We start from the raw sequence: 25,215 nt of genomic DNA on the forward strand, positions 1-25,215 counted from the left end.
GTAAGTATCACTGCAGTCATGATGCATCCAGTTAGCACTGGACACATTCTTGTGTTTGTTTCTCATACTTACTGTGGGAACCAGATAAAACGAGGCAGAAAAGCTGTCAGCACCAACAATTTGGCACATGAGGAAGCACTTAGTTGGGGGGCGGGGGGGTGGGAGGAATTGCTTATGATTCTGGAAATCAAGTTATAAAAGAGTTTACCATGAGGCTACAACATTCTAAGGTGAGACTGAGCCAAATAAATTAAAATTTTTAAAACAAACCTTGTTTAAAAGAGCTGGATGGCTCTTTGGAAATAGTTAAACAGCAGGATATTAAAAGTTTGAATACTGGTTCATGTTTATTAAAATAGCAAGTGAAGCTATAATCAAAACCAAAAATTGCTGCTTGGTTTGACTGTGACAGGGAGAATCGAGTCCACATTTCATAGCACCAAATCTTCTTGTCCTGTTCACTTTTAATTACTCTTTTCCTACTTTTAAATTGAGCTTCCCTCAAGGCTTGAACAGAAAAACATGAGATCCACAGAAGACTTAAAACTGGGCCCTCCCAAACTCACTGTAAAAAAAATAATAAAATTAAAAAGGAGGAAACTAAAATTAGTTAATGATACACAGAGGAATCTTAATTAAGTCTAGTAATCACTTTTCAGAAGATGAAAAAGAACTGTATAAGCCAAAAAAATTGCATTTAAAAGTTCATTTGATCCTCTTACTCTTTTGAGTGATGGGGACTAAGGAAATTATGCACCATCATAGTCTTCATGAAGAAAGTTTGGCACCATTAGTTGAGTAAATCCTCTGACTGTTGATTAAAGGAATTGTTTAAGCAATGACCTCTTTTGAAAATACTTCCTTTATAAGTCCTAAAGTCAGGGTCCAATTTGAGGAATAATTTAAATTGTTGATGCACCACACAATCCACCATGGGAGGTGGAAAGAACATTCCATCGCAATCAAATTATACTACATTGATCTTTTTTTTTAAGAGGATAATATTCTCAAATTGCTCCCCGTTAGAGTTTTATCTGTATTTATTCTTGATGGCATTATATCATTAACAAATGCTATTGTTTTAATACTGAAATCAGCTAAATATGCCCAGATTGTTATCACCATTATGCTGGGGAAGCTTAGATTGCTAGACTATACATCAAGATTTTATCATTCAAGGAACAGATTTTCACTCTAGGTTGTCCAGGATCCAGGAGCCTTTTTTTTTTTTTTTTTTTTTTTTTTTGCTTCTTCTCTTTTCTCTCTGGTCATTTTTGTGACTAGAATTTAACCTTCATTAGGATTGGGACTATGTCCATCTTCGTCATAGCTGGTATGTTATAAATAATAAATTTTTAATGAGTGAATGAACTAACGAGAAAGCAAAATGTGTAAAAGATAGAAGTCAGCTACCTTAGAAAAAAGTAACAGATTTAGTTGATATTAGCCAATATTTTTAAAGGTTATTTTTAGTAAATTTCAGACATCAGGGTTATGTTCTTATTTACATCCTTCTCAGCCTCTCTCTCACACCATAATTAATATGTAGTACTTAGTCCTGTTTACCCCCATATTTCTAAGGCATGCATTTCTTGTTTTTTCTCTTTTATTTCCTTATAACATGTGATAGCAAAAGGCTTTCATATTCCCTCAACACACACCTCAACTTTATACTACAAACTGAATCAATAAATAATTCACTTTCCCCAAGGACTTTTTTTTAATAGAGTTCCTCCTCCCTCAGTGACCCCAACTTATTCAAAATAACTCCTCTTTTTTCATGAAGTGAATGTTAATTCTGTTCCAAGGCCAGTTTTTCAAAGGATGATTGAGAAAAATTCGGGAAAAAAAGAAACAGAAAAGGAACCATCATTTGAAAATGCTATTTTTCTGAGTTGTCTTATTTTTATATTTCTGGAAATTCCATCAAGTATCTTAACCATGGAATCACAGAATTTCAGAAATAGAAGACACCTTTTAAAGATTATTCATTCCATTTTCTCATTCTGTTCTTGAATTCCCTCTGCTGAGCTGCTGACTTGCTGAATTCAAAAGTGAGACCACTTTCCCATATATAACTCTGTGTTGCGTCTTAACTGATGTTTTGAAGACATCGTTATTCATTTAGTGGCAAAAGGGGATAGTATTTATAGAACCTGGAAAAATGATCGACTCTGCTTGGTTTATTCCTTTGTTCCCAAAGCTAAATTTATAGGGTAATGTTTTGTTTTGTTTTGTTTTGTTTTGTTTCTTAAAACTCATTTAAGCAACATTTTAATTATCGTTTGTTATGTTGCTAATTGTTTCTATTAGATTTAGCTATGTTTGTCAATAGTCTCTTCTAGAGTGTAAGACCTTTGAAATAATATAATTATAATAGCAACAATAATAGCTTACCCATATTATCCCATGGGTAATATGGGGTTGTTATGAATCTTCTTAACAACCCCATAAAAATAGATATTATTATTAACAGTAGACAGATTTAAAAAAAAAAAAAAAACAAGTACAGAGAAAATAAGAAACTTATCCAGGTTATGGAGTCAGAAAGTGTCAGAGCCAAGATTCAAACTCATTTTCAAAGCCAGACTCACCAAGTGGAGAAAGGGTCAGGAATTTTGTGTGATTCATCTATGCATTTCTTTTCCCCAACAGTACCTGGTAAAGTGGTTTGCACAAGTGAACACTTAAAGCATTGTTTGAACTGAATTTCATAATGATAGTGTGTATATATGTATCTGTGTATAGGTATATGTGCGGGAATGAAAAAGAGGGAATGAGAGAGAAAGCAAGAAAACTGTCTCCCCAGCAGGAAGAGATTGGATACCAGATTATTCGTTCATTATCATCATATATTGGCTAAGAAAAAAGTATCTTCAGAATTTTCAAGTGCAGAATTTCACCAATTTAGCATTGCTCAACAAGTATAAAACCTTACTGTTTTTCTATATATATACATATACTTAAGCAACATGTTTTATGTAGTATTCTCCCTGAACTAACAAATGACCAACCACACAGCTAGATACAGATATTTCAGTATTTGTCATTGTATGTGTGTCTTTTTTTATGACAAGGCATTGTTCTGAAAGTATTCTTTCATTCAGTTTATTCAGCTCATCTCTGTTTTGCCTCTTTATCCATTAAATAGGAAACTACTACCAATATTGTTGGTAATTTTAACAAAAACTCTCATCACAAAACTCAATTTTTAAAAATCACTATTAATAAATCCAAGTTATCACTCTTCCTCTTAGCTCTAATTACCCAATATATCATTTCCCTAGTTTAATTCATTTAACTATGTTTTAAAGCCTGTAGACAGCCATAGTTCATCTCTCATCCATCACTCAAGTTTAACAATAGTGCCATAGTTCAAAATCCTCCAAGAATCAATAAAGCCCTAGAGGTATTCACAGACTTAACGCTTAAAAAAATATATTGTAACCCTGGAGAAAGTGACTCTCTGGAGCAAATATCTAAGAAGAATAGAAGTTAATGGTCTCTTTTTCCCTCTCCTGACATTCTGGAACACTATCTGGGCCACTGTTTTGTTACATTCAGATCTCTTTTGTTATTTACTTATTTTTTATAAATCTACAAAGTGACCAGACAGGCCAAATATCCTTCTGGTGCAATGTGACAGCACAGGAGATCTTTTTTTCTTTCTCAAAAAAAAGAAAAAAAAAAGGCAAAACAAAACCAAACTATATCTGAGTGTGGTAAGGCTGTACTGTGTAGAGAGAAGAGAGCAGTTATCTAGTATCTTGATACAGAAGCCCATGGCTCCTGTCCTGGCGCTGCCTCGTACTAGTCAACCATTCTCTTGACCTCTCTGGGCCTCAGAAGATAATGGAGAGCTGCCCTGCCTGTGTTTTGAGATGTTTCTGTGATTCAAATGAAATGATGATGAAGGAACTTTGGTAAACTATAATTTACATATCGAGCTGTGTTAGTAAAATGAAAACACTTTCAAAAAGCTTCTAAATCCCTTCTTTCTTATTTCATGAGCTTGATTTTGCAGTAATTCCAGGTATTCAGGACTTGAGAAGGACAAGCTATTTCCAGCTATGAGCTTTAATAGATATAGATAACCAATGTAGATAGTTCTTTACCAAATTTTAACATCCTCAGCAATAATTGCATTTCTATTCTACAGTATCTCCTCTAGTTCTCATTATTCTTTCTACTGAGGACTTTATGTTAATGTTTACTATTTAGACACATAAAATATCCTACACTTGGTCCACCAAAGTTTGGTTCAAATGTTAGGAGCTAATGGCAGATTGATCCTAATGCTGATGTCTCCAAATGCCATTAAACTTAGATTGATTGCCTGATTAAATCAGAGGAGAAAATGAATTGTTACCATTTTAAACAATCTAAATTCTTTATTTCCAAGTAAATCTTAAAATCTTCCCAGATTCTAATGCTATTGGAATCAAGTACTCAATTTAGAAAAAGAACATGAGAAGCTCTAGAGAGGTCTGTTTTAAGCTCCTATTGTTCTCTGGCCCTGTTTACTCATATTATGGTTAGCCTCGAAGAATCTTTGTATAAATAGTAGGTATCTATTATTGCAGATAAAATTTGTAATGAGAGATACACCAAACTTCCTGAAAACACAATCTATGCTTGTTACTTCTACTTCCTCATCATATTGCTGAAAATGATGAGAGCTGTCCTGCCTGTCTTTTGAAATTTTTTTCCTCAGGATCAAATAAAATGATGATGAATTTGGTAAATTAAAATTAAAATATTGAGTTGTGTTAGTAAAATGAAAACAACTTCATGTCCATGAATAATCTTTCTGCCTCTTGGCCTTTCACAGTGCTCAATCTCATCTTCATAGATTTGGCAATTGATTATAAATGCTGCCTCTTTGAAACTTTTACTCTAGTGTCATTGCATGGAAGTTATTATACTTCTCTTCCAAATATCTATCCATACAGCTAGATATAAACATTTAGATATCTGTTCTTATGTATGCATGTGCGTGTGTGTGTATATATATATATATATATATTTGTATGTGTGCGCATGAATGTGTGTATATATGTATACGTGTGTATGTGCATATATTTTTTTAATATGTACACATCTTTTGTCATGACAATTAGGGCACTATTTTGAAACTGTCCTACCTCTCTCCCTCATGTTCTTTTTCCTTTTAACATTTCTTTCTTCTCTACCCCCAACTCCTATAAAATGTAGACACTCCCCCAAATTTCTGCCATTTATTTTATTGTCTCTCTTCTCAGTACTTTTAATTCATTCATTCAACATGTATTTAATAAGAGTGAATAGGACTTGCTAAGGTTCATTCATTCATTCAACAAGTCCCCACCCTAAGGGAGCTTACAATCTAGTTGGGGAGACAGATAATAAGCAAGGAAACAAACATTTATGGTATTTGATGATTGCGATAAAAGTGATGAAGAACACAAACACGGTTAGGTAGAAAATAATTAACAAGGAATAACAAGAAGGGAAAGTCTCTCTAAGAAAATGACATTTAAACTGAGATCAGAAGAGTGAGGAGTTGGTGATCCCAAGAGCTGGGTGGAGTGATTGGCAGAGGAATAATGTGAGCAGAGTCCCTGAGATAAGAAAGAATGTGACTTGTTTGTAGCTGGAGCAGAGTCAGGGGTGGGGATGGGTTGGAGAAGAAGGCAGTTTAATCTGGACCCATCAGGCAATGTACAGAATTTAAATAAGAGCAATGAGAAGCCATTGGATGGTGGTATGCAGTTTATTGAAACAATAGGATTTGTGATTTTAAAAGATTTCTCTGATTTCTGTATATGCAAAATAGGTTGAGGAATTATGGAAGCAGAGAGAACCATTAGTAGGCTATAGACTAGTTAGGAGACAACTGCAGTTGTCTGGACTAGAAACCCAAGATTTGAACTACTTTTGTTATATAGCTTACCCCCAAATCGACATTTCTAGTTCAGATCTCTTTTGCCTTTGATTGCTAGACCAGTATTTCTCAAAGTGTGGCCCCTGGGCCAGTAGCCTTGGCACCATCTGTGAGCTTATTAGAAATGCACATTCTGTGCCCCACCCTAATCTAGTGAATCAAAAACTCTGGGGATTGGGTCCAGGAGACTTTCTTTAATGATTTTGATGCATGATAAAGTTTGAGGAACACTACTCTTAGACAGCAGTTCTTGAATTCTAAGTGGTTCTGAGAATTACCTGGGGTGCTTATTAACCACACATTGCTGGGCCCCACCGGAGGTCTTTTTGGCAGGCTGGGGATGGGAGCAGAGGATGTCAAGAGTTTGCTTTTATAATTAATTCTCAAGAGATGCTGATTCTTCTAGTCTAGGGACCACACTCTAGCAATCATCAGCTATCTAAGTGACAATTCCACCTAACCCACCAATATTTTAAAGCAAAACCAAATTCACTGATGCTTCCCCCTCAAATCTTTTTCTTTTGTCTTTCTTGCTTGTCATCACCATTCTGATTATCCAAATTTGTAATTACTGTGTCTATCACTCCTTTTTGTGTCTGTCATTCTTTCTCACCCTCTGTATCAGACAATTTCCAAGTCCTTTCCCAGTTGTTTACTCTATTTTATCACTACCTAGTTCAGGTTCTTATCGTCTCTTGTGGATAACTATTAAAATACATTAACTAATCACGTCTCCTAATTCTCACAACAATTAATGAATGTATCATTGTCTCTGAGGATGAAGACCATGAAGGTCTCTAGGTGATATTATCAGTATTAGACAGTGAGAACTATTTCAGAGTTTCCCACCTTGAATATGCATTAGAATCACCTGGAGCAATTTTAAAACTACAAATTACCAGGGCTTATTCTCAGAGATTCTGATTTAATGGGTCTCAATGGGGACTCAGACGTATTATTTTTGTCAGCTCTTCAGCAGGGCTGAGATCCACTGGGATATATGGAAACATCACAACAGCAGAGGAAGACAGTCAGGGACTCATCAATTGATTGAATGTAGGCACTGAACGGGAGGTCTGAAAGTGAGAGATGACTCTGAGTAAGGTTTTGAGATTAGGTGCCAGGCAACCAATGAGGCACAGTCAATAGAAACGAGAAATTCAAGGGGAACAACTGATATTTTGAAGGCAAGAGGATGTCCAACTGGAAATGTTAGTAACACAGTCAGAATATAAGTCCTGGAGCATGATGAGCCTGTTCTAAAGAGAATGATGGAAGGTTGTTTACAAATAAATGATTGTGGAAGGTGCTGGGACAAATAAGGACCTTGAGAGATGGTATACACTCTGTGTCTCCCAGTGTGGTTCTCTACCTGTATTAAAATCACCTGGGCTGCTTATTAAAAATGCAATTTCCTCAGTCCTTCCCCCAGGAAACTCTAATTCACTAAATCTGGGTTGGGGCCTGGGGCTCTGAATTCTGTATGGCTCCTACGCCATAGCAATGCATGCTGTTTGAGCATCACTAGAGGAAAAAAGAAAAGGTGTGAGGACAGAAACTTGAGGAACATCCACGTTTGGAAGATTTGAATTAAAAAAGGGGCTAGGAAGAAGAAGAAAGACAGACAACCAGTCATAGTGGTGAGAGCAGAAAGATTGTGTGGGATCTGGAAGGCAATGGGAGGGCTTTGAATAAGAATCAGTGGACAATGGTTATCTTATTGCTAATACCTTCAATGATGCAGCCATTTCTATCCATGTGCTTTTCTATTTTAGACCAACCTAAGTTCCAGACCACTCTAATTTTAACCAAAATTATGGTTAAAACCAAAGTTTTCATTTAACTAAAGTAATGCTTACAAATCCAAAATTTGAAGCCAAAATGCTACGCTGAACCAAATTCTCTTGTGTAAACTTTTCTAAGCGTGAGCAAATAACTGCCTTTAGGCTCACTTTCCCATTTGTAAAAGGAGTATAATTATGTCACTTGTTTAATATGATTTTTACAATAATTAAATATCACCATGTATATAAAGTTCTTAACATTGTGCCTAGCACTTATAAATTGTTTAATAAAAGGTAAGTACTTCGTGGACATGGACAATAGACTAGTCGTTACCAGAGAGTAGGAAGGAGGGGGAAGAGGGCGGTACAAAGGGTAAAAGGGGTCAAATACATGGTGACAGAAAGAAATCTAACTATGGGAGATGAACACATATGTAAATATATATATGCCTTACTGTTAAAATGTACAGCTGAAACTTATCGAATTTCATTAACCAATGTCACCATTAAATAAATAGATAGATAAATAAATAAATAAATGATAAATAAATAAGGTGAGTACTATTTATATTCCAAAAAGCACTGTACTTAACATATTGAAAGTGCTGAAAGAAATTGTAAATTTAAAATCAATGCATAATGAAAAAGAAATATTCTTCAGCTGTTTCTGATCTAATTATGTAATGAACTGGCAACTGTCTTGGAATCCTTATGCCAGACCTGAAGCAACTGTAGCACTATGACCAAATGTCTTTGGAAACAACATCAAATAATCAATCAATAAATATTGATTTGGCTCCCTGCTCTGGGCAGGCAATAATTTTCTTGACCTTAGGAACCCATAATTGAATCAGGTAGACTACATGCAAAAGAGTAGAAAATTAACCTTTATAGACAGCATTGTATAGAATGTATCTGACAGGAAGGCTGACTGTGGATTGAGTTAATTAGGGAAGACTTCGCAAAGGAGTTGAAAACTGAACTTCATTAGTCTGTGGTTAAAGACACTATAAGGCCATATGCCCACTAAAGGATCTCCCTTAGACATTGAATCTTGAAATTTGAATTGTTTTCTGTCCTATCTAATAATGCAAACAAAATGATAGCTCAGAAATGCGCTGTTTAAGAAAGGAAGATTTTTGGCTGGATTGGACCAATTAGATATGCTTAACTTACTGGGGGAAGGGAGTAGATACCAGTTTTTGAAAACTATAATTTCTTGAGGCATATTAGGAAAGACACTTTTTTCTCTAATGAGAAGGAAAATAGTTGATGGAATGTTAAATCTTGTATCTGAGGCTGCTGAGTAGGCTTCAGCAAACCTTACCAAAGATGAACTCCAGGGGATCAAACTCTAAGTTAGCTGGGCCCTTCCAACCAGCATGGGCATCTTATAAAAGAAAACCTACCATGGCAAGCTCCTTCAATTACAACGATAATGTATTACTGTCATCAGAGTCAAGATTAATAGATTACATCTGACTTTGAGTTTCATCCTACTTGTGTCTAACTCTTTGATGACTCTGACACTTGACTCCTGTATGGATAAACTCAAAACCAAACCTGTAAATGTGATAGCCCCAAAAGCAACAAGACCACTTAGAATCATGAATAGTCAATCTTAATTGACTACTATATTCATCTTTTTCATGTTGTTGTCTTTTGAAAGTCACAAATTACAATATTATTACAGATTTTGCTAACTTTATTTTAGGATAATTTTTTTCAAGTGAGAGTATTTTGACACCAGAAGAGAACAAGAGACTTCAGAAATTTTATGTTTAAGCAATAGTTTACAATTATTTGGTGAATTATACCTAAGAGTGAAATGAAATTCAGAAATACTAACGGAACCACTGAAATTAAAATTGGAAAATCACAGAGCAGGAAAATGTACTAGAAAACTGGAAATAGGAAAATATCATTCAGATCATCAGAATGGAAAAAAGGTGAAAACTACTACTATTAACCCTAATGTTAGCCCTCACCAAATTTCTAGAACAAATTAATTTAGCATATTTAGAATGTGTGCCCTGTAGGTCTCATGTACCTTGTAAAAGTTGGAAAATAAAGCAGTAAGTTCTAGGAGCCAGAATGAATCTGCTAAGTCATCTGAAATGTCTTCTTTTAAGTCATAAAGATTATCACATTCAAATTCATTTTGCTCTGATTATTTAAGTAGCGCTGTTGTTACATAGCTTCCATGCCCTATAATAAAAGACCAGATTACATTTAAATGAAATAGGAAAGTAACAATGTTTTTTGATTTACATAAAACCTATTTGAGCTTTGAGAGCTTTATCTTAAAAAATTACAGATAATAATCTTTACTCTACCTCCTGTATAACATGGGAAAGTACTTTTAAAATGTTAGTGATATGCAGTAAAGAAATCTTAGAATAAACAAGAAGGAAAAAGGGAGGGAGAGGGAGAATGAGAGAGAAAAGAATGAGGGTAAGCAGGAAATGCACAGATAATATAAAAACAATTTTAGGGAAGAAAAAGACCTTAGTGAAAAAACCCTATCATTTTTTTTTTTTTTTAATAAGTGAAATGAGATCCAGGGAGGTAATGTGATTTGTGTTAAATCGCACAGCAAATTAATGGCAAAAAGAAAGAAAACCAAAAAGGGAAAGAAAAAAAAATGAAGAGATTGAAGTCAAAGGAGTTCTCACAAGAACTGACCTGGGAGGACTGATAGAATTTGCCAGACTCTCTCACTTAGCTCTGAAAATGCTACTCTGCCTTTGGAATTCGTCTGAAGGGACCCATGTTGGACCATGTTCCCTTACACAGTAATTTTCCCAAGGATCCCAAGCAAGGTCAGGCAACCCCTTCTACTCTCAGTGCTCGGCTCATTTTATCCATACACTTCTCTCTTTCCAAGCCAATGTCCAGAGATGAGGAATCAGGGCCCACATCAGATTGTTCAATTTTGTCTGTCCATTTTAAGAAATGAAGTAATAAAAACCCTTCAGATTACTTTGGAGTAAATTATTATAAAGATTCAAAGCATACATTCTCAAAAATATTTTAGTTAGTTGTTACAACACCAAAGCATCTACTTCTTTATTTGAAGAGAAAAGCATCTACTGTAACTTAATGACTTTTTCCTTTTTATGGCAGTTAAGTCAGTAAAATTAACAATGGTGGGACAATGTGGGCTCTATATATGGAGTAGTATCTTTAAGGATTAAAACTTTTTTATATCATATGAAAAGATACAAAAGTTTTCCTTTGATGTATTTTATTATAGAAATGAAGATCATAAAATAGATATCCCTGTGAAATAATTTTAGAAACAGAGAAAAAAAAATAATACTTCTCAGCCAACTATATTCTCTAGGGTTGGAACAAAGTTGCCCCGAGATTTGTTAGTTCAATTCAACACGGGAAGGATTTGTGTGCAGTTCTCACTATTGTGTACTCATTTGAAAGTTTTTTCCATATAGTTTATATGTATTTAATTTTAAAATTACTAAAACCATCCCACATGGTAGAGAAATAAGAAAAGAAGGAGGCAATGGTTTCCTTAAATTGTTTTTGTCAATGAAATAGATATATCTTCCACCAGCCCAGCAAATAGCTAATAACGCATCATAAATTCCTTTGCTTTAAGACAAACTCCCCTGATAACACAGGTCAACAGTTCCACAGATAAGTTCTGAATACAAACTCAAGGGGTCAGAAAAGAAAAATAATTCACGTGAAGTGAGTTATGTTTCAGGAAATGTAACAGAAAGGTATTTAACAATACCTAACAATAATTTAAACTAATAAAATAAATAAATAAATTTTACGCTCTCCTTTTCATTTCCAAAGTCAATGTCTCAGAAACCATCAAGCTGCTCGATACCATAGCAGCTTTAAGAGTTAAGTCACCATTTCAAGGCTGTGTTCTAGGACTCAAAAGTGTAGTGTTGAAGTTGTGCCTGTGAACACAACAGTTAGGGACATTTTGACTGAAATAACAGTTACTAGCCAGTTTTGTCTGATCAGGTAAGCCATCTGTGATCATCAACCGAGCCTGAATTTATTTTAATTCAATAAGCAACTCTCATGTCATTGTCATACACAATTCATTTACTTCAGTATTATGTATAGTACTTTGGATAACTAATCAAAAGCATGTGGATTATCTACAATATAACCATAAATATAAAATGTTACTCTTTCCTGGCAGCCTACATTTCACTGTGACCTTAATCATTTATCAGGTTGGATTTTTCTTTCTTCTACACCAAATCCCACCACTTCTCGCCATATCCACCATGGCTACACTGCCCCGGCTTCTCCCGTTTAAATTGCCCTAGTCATTTCCATGCTTCCACTCTCGCCTCTATCCTCCCCTCTAAAAAGTCCCCTCAGAAGAACCTATTTGAAACACAGATCTGATCATATCACTCCCTTTTCCAAAGTCCTCATTGTGGCCTCCAAAATCCTGTGTGGAATGGCCCCGGACACCTCCCCAACCTCATCTCCTGCCTTTCTCCCACTTGGTCATTCCACTCCAGCCATACTGGCCTCCTTGAAACTTCTGAACCACACCAGGCACATGCTCACCTCAAGGCTTTGCAATACTGTTCCCTTCACATAGATACCTGCTTGGCTCAGACCTTTGCTGAAATGCCTTCTCAGCAGAAATTTCTCTTACCATCTTGTCTGAAATAATAGCCCATCAGCCTCACAACCACTGCCCATTTCTCCCTATCCTCTTGCCTAGATTTTGTATTTAAAAAAATAATAAGTAAAGGAGAGTGCTTTATATAGTGTATAAGCTATTAGATGATTTATTGTAAAATAGATAATTTATTATATTTCTTCTTAGGCACTTCCTTTGCCAGCTTTTTTATTAGAAATTTATAGAAATTTTTCACAAAACAAAAGAAGGTATTTTACAGTTGTTTTTGGCATTTGTGGTTTGAACATAATTGTATTGTATTTTTTAACAACTAAATGAATTCCACATGAAGAGAACTATGCTCACTCTCTCTCTCCTCTCCTTTGAAACCCACAGACGTCTTGCCGGAAACACTTTGACATACATTCCCAAGGGAGTATTTGCTGGCCTTTACAGTCTTAAAGTTCTGTAAGTAAACTGGTGTTATTTGCTATATTTCTGACTAGAGTGGCAAGTGGATGCTAATTAACTTGTAAAGATTGAATTCCTCTAATAAGTTATTTGGAGCCATGGGATAATTTATCTAAATTCAAGTCTACTTTCATTGGTACCACAGAGCCATATTATACCTGTCTGGGTGTGTGTGTGAAAAAAATTCATCGCTCCTTTTCTAACTTTAATATCTAAAATTATTTGCCTCTAAATTACAAAATTATCAACTCAAACTTTTAAAAGAGAATTTCCCTTTCTTTTTGTGTTATGAAGTTGAGGAGAGTTTCTTGAATCATTTTGATCACCAAGTAAATAAATCACTATGATTCTAACATAATGAGATCACATCGTCAAACCATTTGGGAAATTTGTTTTCTTATGATTCACTGAATAAGGATCAGCTGAAAAATACCAAGTTTATGTTCCACTTGAGAAAAGATGTAGAAAAGCTAGTGATTATAGATACACTGAGTAGTTGCTTAATTGAGAAATGTTAATTCATTGAGACTTGTAAAAGTAGGCATTCTTATTATTTAACGTCCAACTTCCCAATTTGTTTATCAGAAAACTTATTATTATTGACTACCTCCTTCTTCTAGTATGCATTGGTTAATTTTCTTTCAGTTTATTCTCTGTAGGAAGAAAAGAGGCATGTCAGTAGAGAAAATAGACAACACAAATTGAAAGTCATACCACGCTATTTTATCTCAGAAAAAATATTCTGATTTTATTTCCTTTCTTCGAGATAAATGTTATAAACTCTAAAAGGCACTTGATATATTTCTGCACAGTGGAAATTACCTTTCATTGACCTGAGAGATTCATAGGCTATTTAAAAAGTAATTTTATTTAAATTTATTATTTCGTTAAAGGTTAAATTCAACAGCAGAACCATTTTTGGTCAGCTTAGTAATTGGTTTTGGCACTCCCCCACAACCTTTGAAGTATTTTTGCTATTCGGCAGAAATATCTCTAAGTTGTCATATTGCAAAATCCCAATGTTAATTTATTTTTTTGTTTGTTTGTTTTTTAACGCCTACAGCACCCGGTCTTCCTAGGTGGTCTCCCATCCAAGTACTAACCAGGCCTGACCTTGCTTAGCTTCCGAGATCAGAAGGAATCAGGCATGTTTAGGGTGGCGTGGCCATAGAGGCCAATGTTAATTTATTATGTGGTAGAATTCTGAGTTGTAACACCAACTCCAATACATCTATGTCTCCATAAATGCAGCAAAATATTTATAACCATTCAAAATGCATCACATAAATCAAATTTTAAAAAGACAACTAAGACAATGTTTTTCCTGTGTTGAGCCATGTACCACTAAGTATTTTGGATACTTGTTAAGTTAATTATATTGGAATCTACTATTTTAATTCACTCAACAAAATGTAAATTGGATATACTAAGCTAGAGTGTATATGTGTCTGTCTGCATGTAAAATGTCTTTCCAGCCATCGTAATTATTTATGAATTGTGAATATATATGAATACATATAAATTATATTATATGGCTATCTATTAATTAGATATCAGCTAGCTATTATAATTATATAAAATTGTAATTTTGAATTTTTGCATCTTTGTGTTTGAATTACTCAAATTTGATGGATTTTTTCCATGATAACATTTTTAAATTTTCTAATTATACCATTATATATTTCTAATTGTATCATATTACACTAAAGGTCCATAAAATCAAAGATGTTGTCTGTCTTGGCCACTCGTCTATCCCAAGCTCCTAGAACAGTGCCTGAATTATAGTAGACACTTAATAAATATTTGTCAAATGAATGATCCAGATTGATGATACAGAGAGAACAAGGATATTCTAAACTTGTCAACTTTTTCTTCATTTTATATAATATAGACCTAATGCTATATGTTTATCTGTTGTATTCTAAAGAATAAGTTGTTGCTTCAGATCTGATGTGAGCTTCTACCTGCAGGCAGGATTTATTTTCCCAGGACACTTCTGCACACACTTTGTTTCTTCCTGTGGTGCATTTTGCCCAAACTATCCAGAGAGCATTGGACTAATCTTATTCAAAAATGAAAATCATAGGTTATCTCTCAAACTTATCATTTATATGTACCTTTTCCACCAGGAAAAAAAAAAAAGAATTAAGTGTGGTATTCAGTTAAACCTAGTTATCCTCTTCTCACTAATCAATATTTCTTGTCTTCTACAGAGTCAGGGGTTCAGCAAAGCTTGTTGAGTGTGATACTCAAAATGGTATTGAACAAATCACTGTTGGAAATACCACGATCGATAAGTATCATTCACAGCCTAAAGAGCTTATAGTCTAGAGGTAGACTGTGGGATCAAGATAGTGAGACCAAGATAGACAAATAGATTATCTCCAATTCTTCTGGGAAGTGTATCTAGAGATGTGTGCAAGGCACTGTGGAACTACAAAAGTTGGGAAGCATTTAGTCCAGTCTGATAGTTCAGATTTGGATTCCTGAGAGAGATATTTCTTCCAAAGAGATGACATAAGAGCTGAATCTTGGAGCGCAACTGGGAATTAGCCAGACAAATAAGGTGACAGACCGAGGGAACAAATGTGCATATAGATACAGTGGCAGGAAGTACCCAGGATGAATGGGCAGCCCCAAGTAGGTTGGTACTCAAGCATTTAGAGAGTGGAGCGTATCTGGAGAAGAGCTTGGAGAAATAGAAGTGCTCTGGTCTCAGGAATCCTGTATTTTCATGTCAAAAAATCATGGACGTTATTATGTTCTAGGCATGATGGGGAGCCAAGGAAGAGATCTAAGCAAAGAAATGGCATGTTCAGACTTTGTAGTTTAGCTAAATCATTGTCAAAGTGAGGAGGATTCAAGAGGAGCAAGACCCCTGCCGGGAACCGTGTTCACTCTTCTCTTTACTTTTCTGACTTAAATATTAATATTCAGGGAGCAAATTCAATTGCCAAATATTTTGAAAGTATTTTAGTGTTAGAACAATAGTTCTTAACCATAGTGATTCTACCTGCCACGGAGAGTATTGGAAATTTGTGAGAGTATCTTTGGTTTTCCAGATGATTGACATGTAATAATCTTTCCTTTGATGTGCTATATAGCCCAGCATAAAGAATTCTACCACCTTGTACTTGACTTCTGACTGTCCCTCCACACAAAATGTAAATCAATAATACTTTCATACTTAATAATACTGAAAGACTTTACAAGAAATTCTGCATAAGCCTAATAATTTATATAGGAAAAATTAAATGGAATAAATATATCCTCTCAAAATTGTTGAATATTTAATTCAGCTTTTGCATTCTGTCTCTTCCAGGTATTGTGATTTCTAACCTCATATTTAGTTGAAAATGGTGTTGGTGCAGAAGAACAAATACCCAAAATATCACAAAACAAATTAAAGACTTATAACCATGGGGATGTAAAACTTCTTTAAAATAATTATCATTAAATTAGCAGGAAATAAGGAGCTCTTGCTGAATTTCATTAACAAAGGTTGCTTTATAAATCTTTCATATTATGGCCTTTTAAAATTTTTGGAGCAAAATCTATTTTGTGATAATTATATAATGATTTACTTATTTGGGGGTGGCCTGTCACTTTTTTAGCCTTATTCTTCTAGTATCCAACTCTGTAAGGGTGATTTCTTTTTCCAGTTCAGCCTTGATTCCCCATTGCCTGTGGTGAGATATGTTCTCCGGTCCTCTTGAAGTGTTGGAGAACAAATGTTCGCCTCAGCATGTGATGGAATTTGGAGATAGGATAAATATTCCCTGTGATATTTCAACCCTCTCTTGTCCTGAAAGATAGATAATTATTTTAACATTACTCTTATCTATAAGAAACACTCATTTGTAAGAACATTCATGTTCATTTGTAAGAATGTCGCAATTTCTCATTTTCTCCATCACAACATCTATAATTTGTCTTGGCATATTATCTTTATTTTAATAAGGGTTATTTCTTTCTTTCCCTTATAATACATAGTAAGTGTCTTCTGTTATATATTTTAACTCTAGTTCTAGTATCCATCCAAACTTCTACTCTCATTCCCCTGTCTTGCACAGAATAATTTCTGATCATGTTATTTCTGTCACACCCTACCTTATTCATTAAAAATTAAGGCAACATCTGACTCATTTATAAAAATGTCTCCTAAGGTTGTCACATCTGAGCATCATGTATAAAACAATATATATATCACTTTGTTAAAAGTGATATATTTCTCCTATATAACACAGAGTAGTACATTATATTGACTTTTTCTTTGAAATGATATATGTAGATAGACTATATTTTATGAATTGTAACTAAGTATAATAAATGAGGCACTGCAAAATATTTATTATTAAAGGGAGAGTTGGGTCCAATAGGATTGAGAACCACAGTGCTAGAGATAAAATGCTGAACAAGACAGGTTTGTCCTTACCCTCATGGAAACTCTCACATGTTTTATAAAGTCCAGAAGTCATTGGAAGAAAGAAATAACTGGTTATATTCTAGCATGGTGAAAAAGATAATATAAAAGTAATATTTGCCTGGGGTACTGACCAGTATAAGGAGAGTAAGGAGGGCGTACAGCAGAAGAAGAAAAAGATAATAGTAATACAATCTATTAAGAGGGACAAATGAAGATAGCAACAGCTATCCTTGGCTAGGACTGTTTTATAACAGAAAGCTTGTTACTGTGCTCTCTAGAAGATCATAAATTCCAAAATATGTAGTCCAGTGAGATGCTGAACCACACTGTCCTCAACAAAGGTTCATTTTCTTGCATAGGCTATTCATTCAGTCAAGAAATGGCTCACCTTCCTGCCATCTGCTACCAGAAAGCCATGTGGAGGTGATGGGTAGAACTAACCATAGAAAGGAAAGGTCACAATTAGCCAAAATTCTCACATTCCTACACAGGTTCTAGATAGAACCTTGATAGTTATTTGATATCTAAACATAGGACAATTAGGCAGAGGGAATATCTGATGATCAAGCTATCGGTTGTTACAAAGTCCCCTTTTGACATATTGTCTCATCTCCCTCTGCTTCACTGTCCATACTCTTATTTAGTCTTGTTGGCAAAAAAGGTAACAACAACAAAAAAAAATTGTAATGTTAGTACCAGGGAGATCTCAGGAAATAAGCACAGGGATGCTGTATGAAATAGTGAATGTTTTAAAACTCTTTAGGGAAAGAAATTAAGACACTATCAAGTTATCCTTTATCTTTAGAAAAAGTGTTTCATTTTCATTTCTTCCCCATATGTGAATGAAAAAAATGAAGTTGAAGTTAAAAGTGGCTAAACCCATATTCAGTTCATGTACATTCTGCTTATAGTCAATGCAGTGAATAAAAAAGTTTTGCAAAAGAAATCAGAGCCATGTTGGGAATGCTTCTGTTTTAAGTGTACTCCACAGTGCTATAAACTCTTTAATTGTTTTGTCTCCCACTGGAATATCTTAAACAAAAACAGAATTTTCTAATTAACTCATTGGAGACTTGTAAGGATATAATGGAGACAATTTGCTCTTATTTTGTCATTTGAAAGTAATTAAACAAAAGTTCTTTATTTAGGGAGAGATCAGGACTTAGTGACTTTTTAAATTATATTTTGGTGTTTTACTATAGAAGTAGTTAAAAAATTAAACTGCTGGGACATAGGTCAGGAGTAGCTTTAAAAGTTATTAACAAAACTCATTTAAGTTCCATTTTCTGAGGCTAAATATATAAAACTACTGAGAAAGTTTGCAACTATATAAGGAAAACCATCTATAAATCTCTTATTTTCTACTCCACCTTTCCAATATTTTAGGAAGACCACATTTTAATAGTTCCACTGCTTGATTAGCAAAGCCTAAAGGACAATTCAATACACTTTCTGCCAGTAATATATTACTTACAAAGTTTAGACATCGATTAAATCTATTACCTGTATCTTATTTAAATTCATCATTCAATGAATGACTTAGAAAACATTTCTTTAAAGTTAAAATTATTTACTGTATTAAAACTACCTGAAATGACATAGAAATGTAAACTTTTAATATTCAGGTAAATTTTGCAAAATATGGTATTTGAGCAACAATTTTCTCAATTCCCTAACTGATAAGTGAAGTGTGAGATCTCCCTAGTACTTGACTTTGTTCATAAGGAATCAACACATTTTGAGATTCTTAATTTATGAAATGTTAGTTGAACTCAAGTTTAACATAATGAAATTACTGGAGTAAAACCATTGTAATACAAGTGACAGAATTATATTTTTTAGAAAACAGAATCTCAGCCATGGTGAGAAAAACATAAATTTTATGATCTCTAAAATTTTTTTCACATCTATTTCTATGTGAGCCTGTAATTGAGTATATGACAGTATTATAAACACCCTTAAGTTTTAACTCTCAAACAACTTATCAATCAGATAATACTATTCTATTCCCATTATACAAATAAAAGACCAAGGATCAGAGAGGTTAAGTGGTTTGCTCACCAAGACTTAAAACTTAGAACTTATCTCCCACCTCAGTGTAGCCTCTAGTTCAGGTTAAAATATTCTATTAGAGATACTTAGCACAGCATAGGGTGTGTGATGTCTTGCTCAGCAACACCAACGTCACCTGGGGGTTTGTAGAAATACAAATTCTCTGGCCCCTACCCAGACTTAAATCAGAAACTTTGGGGGTGGGGCCAGCAGACTGTGACTTAATCATCCTTCCAGTGGATTCTAATGAGCCTTAAAATTTGAAGACCCCTGGCATGGGTTTGTTTTTGCTGCTGCTGCTGCTGCTGCTGCTGATGATGATGATGATGATGATGATTTTATTTCTCAATTAAAATGTCACATCTAGTACAATCTCACTTTACCACTAGTTTTGAAAAGGGATTCATCAATTCATATTGTAAAAGGCCAAATTTTATTGAGTGCTCACCATGCAACAGGTAGTGTTCTATATATTTTCACTCATGAGACAGTCACAATAAGCCCTGGGGTGGAGATTGGAGGGCATATAATTACTAGTAACTGAGACTTGGGGAGATTGGGTAATTTCCCTCAGGCCACAGGGAAGAGGTATTTAGATTCAAGAACCCATGGCCTTCACCAGATCTTAATCATACGATATACCATACGACCTAAGAATTTGTACATTCAGCAAATATTCCTCAAGAGAATGCTGCCAGGTACTATGGAAAGTACATCAAACTTTGGAGTTAGACATACCTGGGGCTGAATCCCAGCTAGTCATCTAATGAAAAGAAACTTCAATTGTGGAGATGAGAGAACAAGGCAAATTGTTTCTGAAATCCAAATATAAATTTGTGACCTAATAAGTAGAAATAGTTCTGTAAAATGTCTGCTTTTCCAAAATTGTCTTCTGCTTCTGGCTTATGTGGACCATGAAATACTGGGATTGGGGGAGGGAGAGATTGCAAAATTATTGTTATTTTATGAATAAGGTAGCAAAATATAGGAGATCTAATGGGAATTTTTCCCATGCTATTTCCCCACTAGCAATAATATGTATTTATTATATTGTTGCCAGGTGTTTTCATTCTGTAGTTCTCATGTTCTGAAAAGGACAGTGGAACCTAGGCAAGCAAAAGTGCAATTCCTCACAAAAAGAATTTAATTTACATCAAAATACGACCATGCACAAGAAGAGAAAAAATCTTTAATAGCCAACTATTTTACCTTTATTTCTATTTTGTCTAATCTATGTAGTCTCCAGAGTGATCCTTTAAAAATATAAATAAGATTCCATCATTTCCCTCTTAAACCCCTCAACAAGAGTTTCTCATCACACTTAAAAGGAAGCCTTATCCGTGAACTGCAAGTCCTCCATGAGATGGCCTCAGGTTCCTTCTCCCAACCTCTTGCTCTCACTCATTCCTCCTCAGTCACAATTAATTCTTTGCTGCTCCTTTAACAAGTCAGGCAAGCTCCAGCTTCAGGGCCTTGGCACTTGCTCTTCCCACTTCCTTAGTAACTCTTCCCGGATATTCACATGATTTGCTCCCTGATTCCATTCTGGTCTCTACTCAAATATCAGCTCCCCAGAGAGACCGTCCATGACCACATTTAAAATAAAAATCTCACTCCTTGTCATCATCTATCCTAAATCCATATTTTGTTTTTTCATTCGTAGTACCTATCATTTGTCTCATGTTATATACTCACTCATTAATTTTAATTATCTGTCACTCCCCAAAGGCCAAGGTTTTGTCTGATGCTCTGTCGTTTGCTTAAATCTGTAGCAGTGCCTGGCACCACTATGGCCAGTTATTGTTAATTACTGTGAACTTTCTTTAATGTTTTTCTTTATTTGTTTTAACGTACAGAATGCTGCAGAATAATCACCTAAGGCAGGTACCCATGGAAGCTCTACAGAATTTGCGAAGCCTTCAGTCTCTGTAAGTATTGTTGAAGTTGCAAAATGTTCTCAGGATCAGTTTGGGAAGAAGCACTGAAATGTCCAAATGACCATTTTAGTAAATTCCTTGGTTGGGGACCCTACCTAAATAAGTTGTGAATGAGAGATTTCATTAGAGCAACAGTTCTTCGCATTCTCCTTAAACAGTATGTGTGGGAAGGACCAGTGTTGAAGTTTGGGATTTCAGTCCAGACACTTAATCGCAACATCTGCAGTCAAGGCCTCTTCTACATACTGGTTTCTCCAGACAAAACACGTACTTTCAGGATCTTGTCCTACATTCCCTTGTAATATTTAGCTCCTGAATTCAAATCAGGAGTAATACTTTCTCCTTTTATCTAGAAAAACTCCTTTTATCTAGGATATCACAACCTAGACATCTTGGCATCTTCAATGTATTCTGTTTTTAGATCATTTGAGCTGCCTTGAAATAAAATTTGTTGAGTGAGAGTAAGTTCTGTATGTACATCAGGTGTCCTCAAATCAATAAGCTAAGATCTAATCGTAAATCTTAGAGCTTTACTGTACAGGTCTACGAACCAAGAGTTTCCCCATCAACACACACAGACATGCAAACAACCCCACAGGTACACACACCACACATAGACACATACAGCACACAAACATACACAGCAGTGATGTTGGTGTTCCCTACTCAGAATCCACAACTTTTTAATCAGGAATTTCCACCCTCCACTGATTTAAAACCTCTGAATAAATGAAAATTAATTAATTAGCTATTTGGAAGCTTGAGTCGTGAGCAATTGTTTACAGTAATTATTTGGCAAGACTCTGCCGTGAGTACTGGTCAATAAATCTTCATCGAATCAGAATGTGAAAGAGTTTACAATATATTGCATGATTTCTAATATACATGTGTGTAATACATGCTCTCATCTTACTCACATTGGAGGTCATCTGTCAAATAAAACACTGGCTTCTGGTCTAAAATGATGAGGGTGATAAATTCATTAAAAAAAAAAAGACAAATAAATATTGCAGACTCTAGTCGAAAATCACTGTAAAAAATCCACCAGTGAATAATTACATATAGTTTGCTGAATACCTTTTACTGAGGTGACACGAGAGCAGGAGAAACATGAGATTCGAAGATGATACTTTCCTCCTTTGATCTTTTTTTCTTTTAATGAAAGCAAATCTGTGCTTGAGACCATTTTAAGCTTTTCACTGCAGCCAAACAAAGTGACTTCCTAGGTTTTCACCAGCCTATAGATAAACAAGCCCACAAGGGCCCCTTTGTGGCATGGGATAGGTCTGTGGCGTTTTCAGGAGCAACTTCATGACATCACAGTATCACTCCTTTGTTGCACAGGCCTTTTCCTGAAGGAAAGGAGCAGCCAGAGAAGCAATACGTTTTCCAGTGGGGTTGTCTGTGTAAGGGCACGGGGTCTAGTAGCTGAATTGAAAGCAAGATAATAGCAGTAGCCAATAGGAACTTTAAACAGCTGTGAGGCAGGCAGAAGATAGAAGGATAAGCGTTTGTAACCAAAAGCCACTATCAGCTGAAAGAAGATCACAAACAGAACACACACAGAAGTGAACTCTTTGAGAAAAAGAAGACCATGAATCTTTTGTTCACTCGAACTGGGTGGTGCCTCTCTGATAAAGGTGTTCAGATTTAGTTTCTTACCATCTAGACATTTACTATTCACCAGGTGTCTCTTGCATTTGGTTTCTGGTTCACAAAAACAATTACGTTTGAAACTTTATAAGTTCGTGTTCCCTGTGAAAAAGCCAAGGGTTAACTTTCTAGTATGATGCCCATCACATCCAAACTGAGGCATCTAGATAGACACTCGGTCCCCCAGTGTCTAACTGGTTATCTAATGTTTGTCAGGGGTCCCTTCACCCAGCCCACAGACGGACCCATGTGAGTTGTTGGCAATCTGTGCTGCTGTGATACTTTTTCTCGCTTACATTTTTTATGCTGCTTTGGTATGAGAATTAAGCTTTGATTTAAAAAAAAAAAAAAGCATTATAAACGTAGACTTAACCACCAACCACGCAGACACCATATCGTCCAACTGAAGGAGCTGCCAATCCAGTTTGGAGGGTCATAGTAAGCCCCTTTAAAGTTGGGTCATAGTAAGCCCCTTTAAAGTTTTACTGTTGTCAAGGTATTTTATAGTATTTCTCCTGCTTCCTTTAAGCAGTTCCAAAATAAAAACATTAGTTTTGAATCTAATGGTCATTACAAACATGCATTCCTTATCCATTCTCCATTCATTTTCCATGCTATGCTTAAGCCTTCATGCTACTTCCGTATTAATATGAGTAAGGAAGAGGGTGAGACCTGTCTCATTCATGCTGCCAACACCTGGGAGGCCTCCACTCAGTTACTCAGCTCTTCTCGGACTGCAGCAAACCTTAGACCTTTGCTTAGCCCTTTTTCTAATGGGTCCTCTTTTCTCTCTCTCTTGAATTCACTCTATTTTTCTCCATATTATTATTTTCCTTGTTTTATACAAGCACTCTGCCCTCCACAGGTCAGTGAGTACATCACCCCTATATATTTGCCTGGTCTTGTTACTTCTAAAGGGAGACTTCTCAGCCCTGGCTGCAAAGAAAAATTATCTGGAGAGTCCCAAAAGCTGTGCTGCACCCTAGACCTATTAAAATCAGAATATCTGAGGATGGAAGCCAAGCATCAGTGCTCACTAATTGATTTAATTACACAGTTAAGTGCTTTTTAAATGAAGATTGGGAAAAGTAGTGTCCTGCAGCATTCTTTCAGATGATCTCCAAATATTCCCTTGAACTCTTTAGCATGAAATAACAACAAAATCCATATTTTGCATTCCATTTTGCATTCCATAATGTACTTATAGAATATGATATAAAAGTCGAGGATTGCCTAATTTGTGTTTAATTGAAACAGCTCACATCGAACTATTAATTTTACTGACAACCTGGGACAGATTACTTTAGGAAGCCATACATGGTATTACCCTGTCTACAGACCAGCAGCATCAGCAGCCCCTGAGATATGCAGAACCTTGGGCCTCCTCTCTGCCTCTCTTAACTGGAAGCTTTGTTTTAACAGAATCCTTAGGTGATTTGTATGGCCAGTGCATTTGAGTAATCAAAATTTTTCGTGTTCTTTAACACTAACAAAATGGTCTACAAACCAAAACTGGTTGAGAACTATTGAAATGGATCATTAGAATACTTTGCTTCTACCCATATAGACTTGGCTTTATTGAGAAAAGTTTAAGGAACTTGATATACTAAAATTGGTAACACTGCTGTGAGGAAGAAACAAATTGTGCTTGTGTTTCAAGGGATGTAATTTTCCATTTATTCCACATAAACAAGATATTTTTGCTTTGTTCGTAACGAAAACACGTAGGTACATTTGTGTTCTTTCTTTTAACTCTCTCCTGATGCTTACAAATTGCTCAGCTAAGGAGTAAGAGGGCAAGGCCAGGGGCCTGAGCGCGGTAGCCCAGAGCCAGCCCCTCCCTGTACGGTGTGCACGTTTGGCTTCTGATGTGGTCATGACTGCCCAGACACCAACTGGATTTTTTTGTAATGTAATCAAATATAACTGAATTTCCTTTCTGTTTTTTGGAAGGGAATAGGAAATGTAATCAGAATTCACAGTGAGTTGTATTTCACCAAGAAACTTTTAGCATTCTAGTCATCCCAGGGCTAGAGTCAGATTACAGTGATTTGATGGAAGCTCAGAGCTTAACCCTCCCATACCCTCACACCTTTGTATTAACAGTTAAAATAACAATCTATGAAAACCTTCATTTGTTCATGACATTCAAGTATCTCACTGTCATTAGTGAAGTTCAAGATGACCAAAGAGAATGACATATTCACGTTTGTTCAGTATTATTGAATACATGTTGGTTTTTATTCCAAGTCTACACTACCAAAGCTAATTGTGGAATTCGCACAATCACAAAAATAACCGGTCGGTAAATAGAAAATGAAAAGAGAATTAGACATATGTTTAGAATT

The 25,215-nt window shown here is 35.3% G+C and overlaps 1 protein-coding gene and 1 pseudogene across 1 annotated transcript in view; one reads left to right on the forward strand and one right to left on the reverse strand.

Annotated features, from left to right (window-relative positions):
• LGR5 (leucine rich repeat containing G protein-coupled receptor 5) overlaps window positions 1-25,215 on the forward strand; it is a 118,720-nt gene that overhangs the window by 54,348 nt on the left and 39,157 nt on the right. Inside the window, exons 2-3 of the mRNA XM_011374312.2 lie at window positions 12,725-12,796; window positions 21,134-21,205. Coding sequence (XP_011372614.1) covers window positions 12,725-12,796; window positions 21,134-21,205 — 144 coding nt within the window. The remainder of the gene's footprint in view (window positions 1-12,724; window positions 12,797-21,133; window positions 21,206-25,215) is intronic.
• Window positions 13,854-13,972, reverse strand: LOC111730058 (annotated as a pseudogene).

The sequence above is a fragment of the Pteropus vampyrus genome, unplaced genomic scaffold (genome assembly GCF_000151845.1).
Source record: "Pteropus vampyrus isolate Shadow unplaced genomic scaffold, Pvam_2.0 Scaffold9, whole genome shotgun sequence".
NCBI classification, from domain to species: Eukaryota; Metazoa; Chordata; class Mammalia; order Chiroptera; family Pteropodidae; genus Pteropus; species Pteropus vampyrus.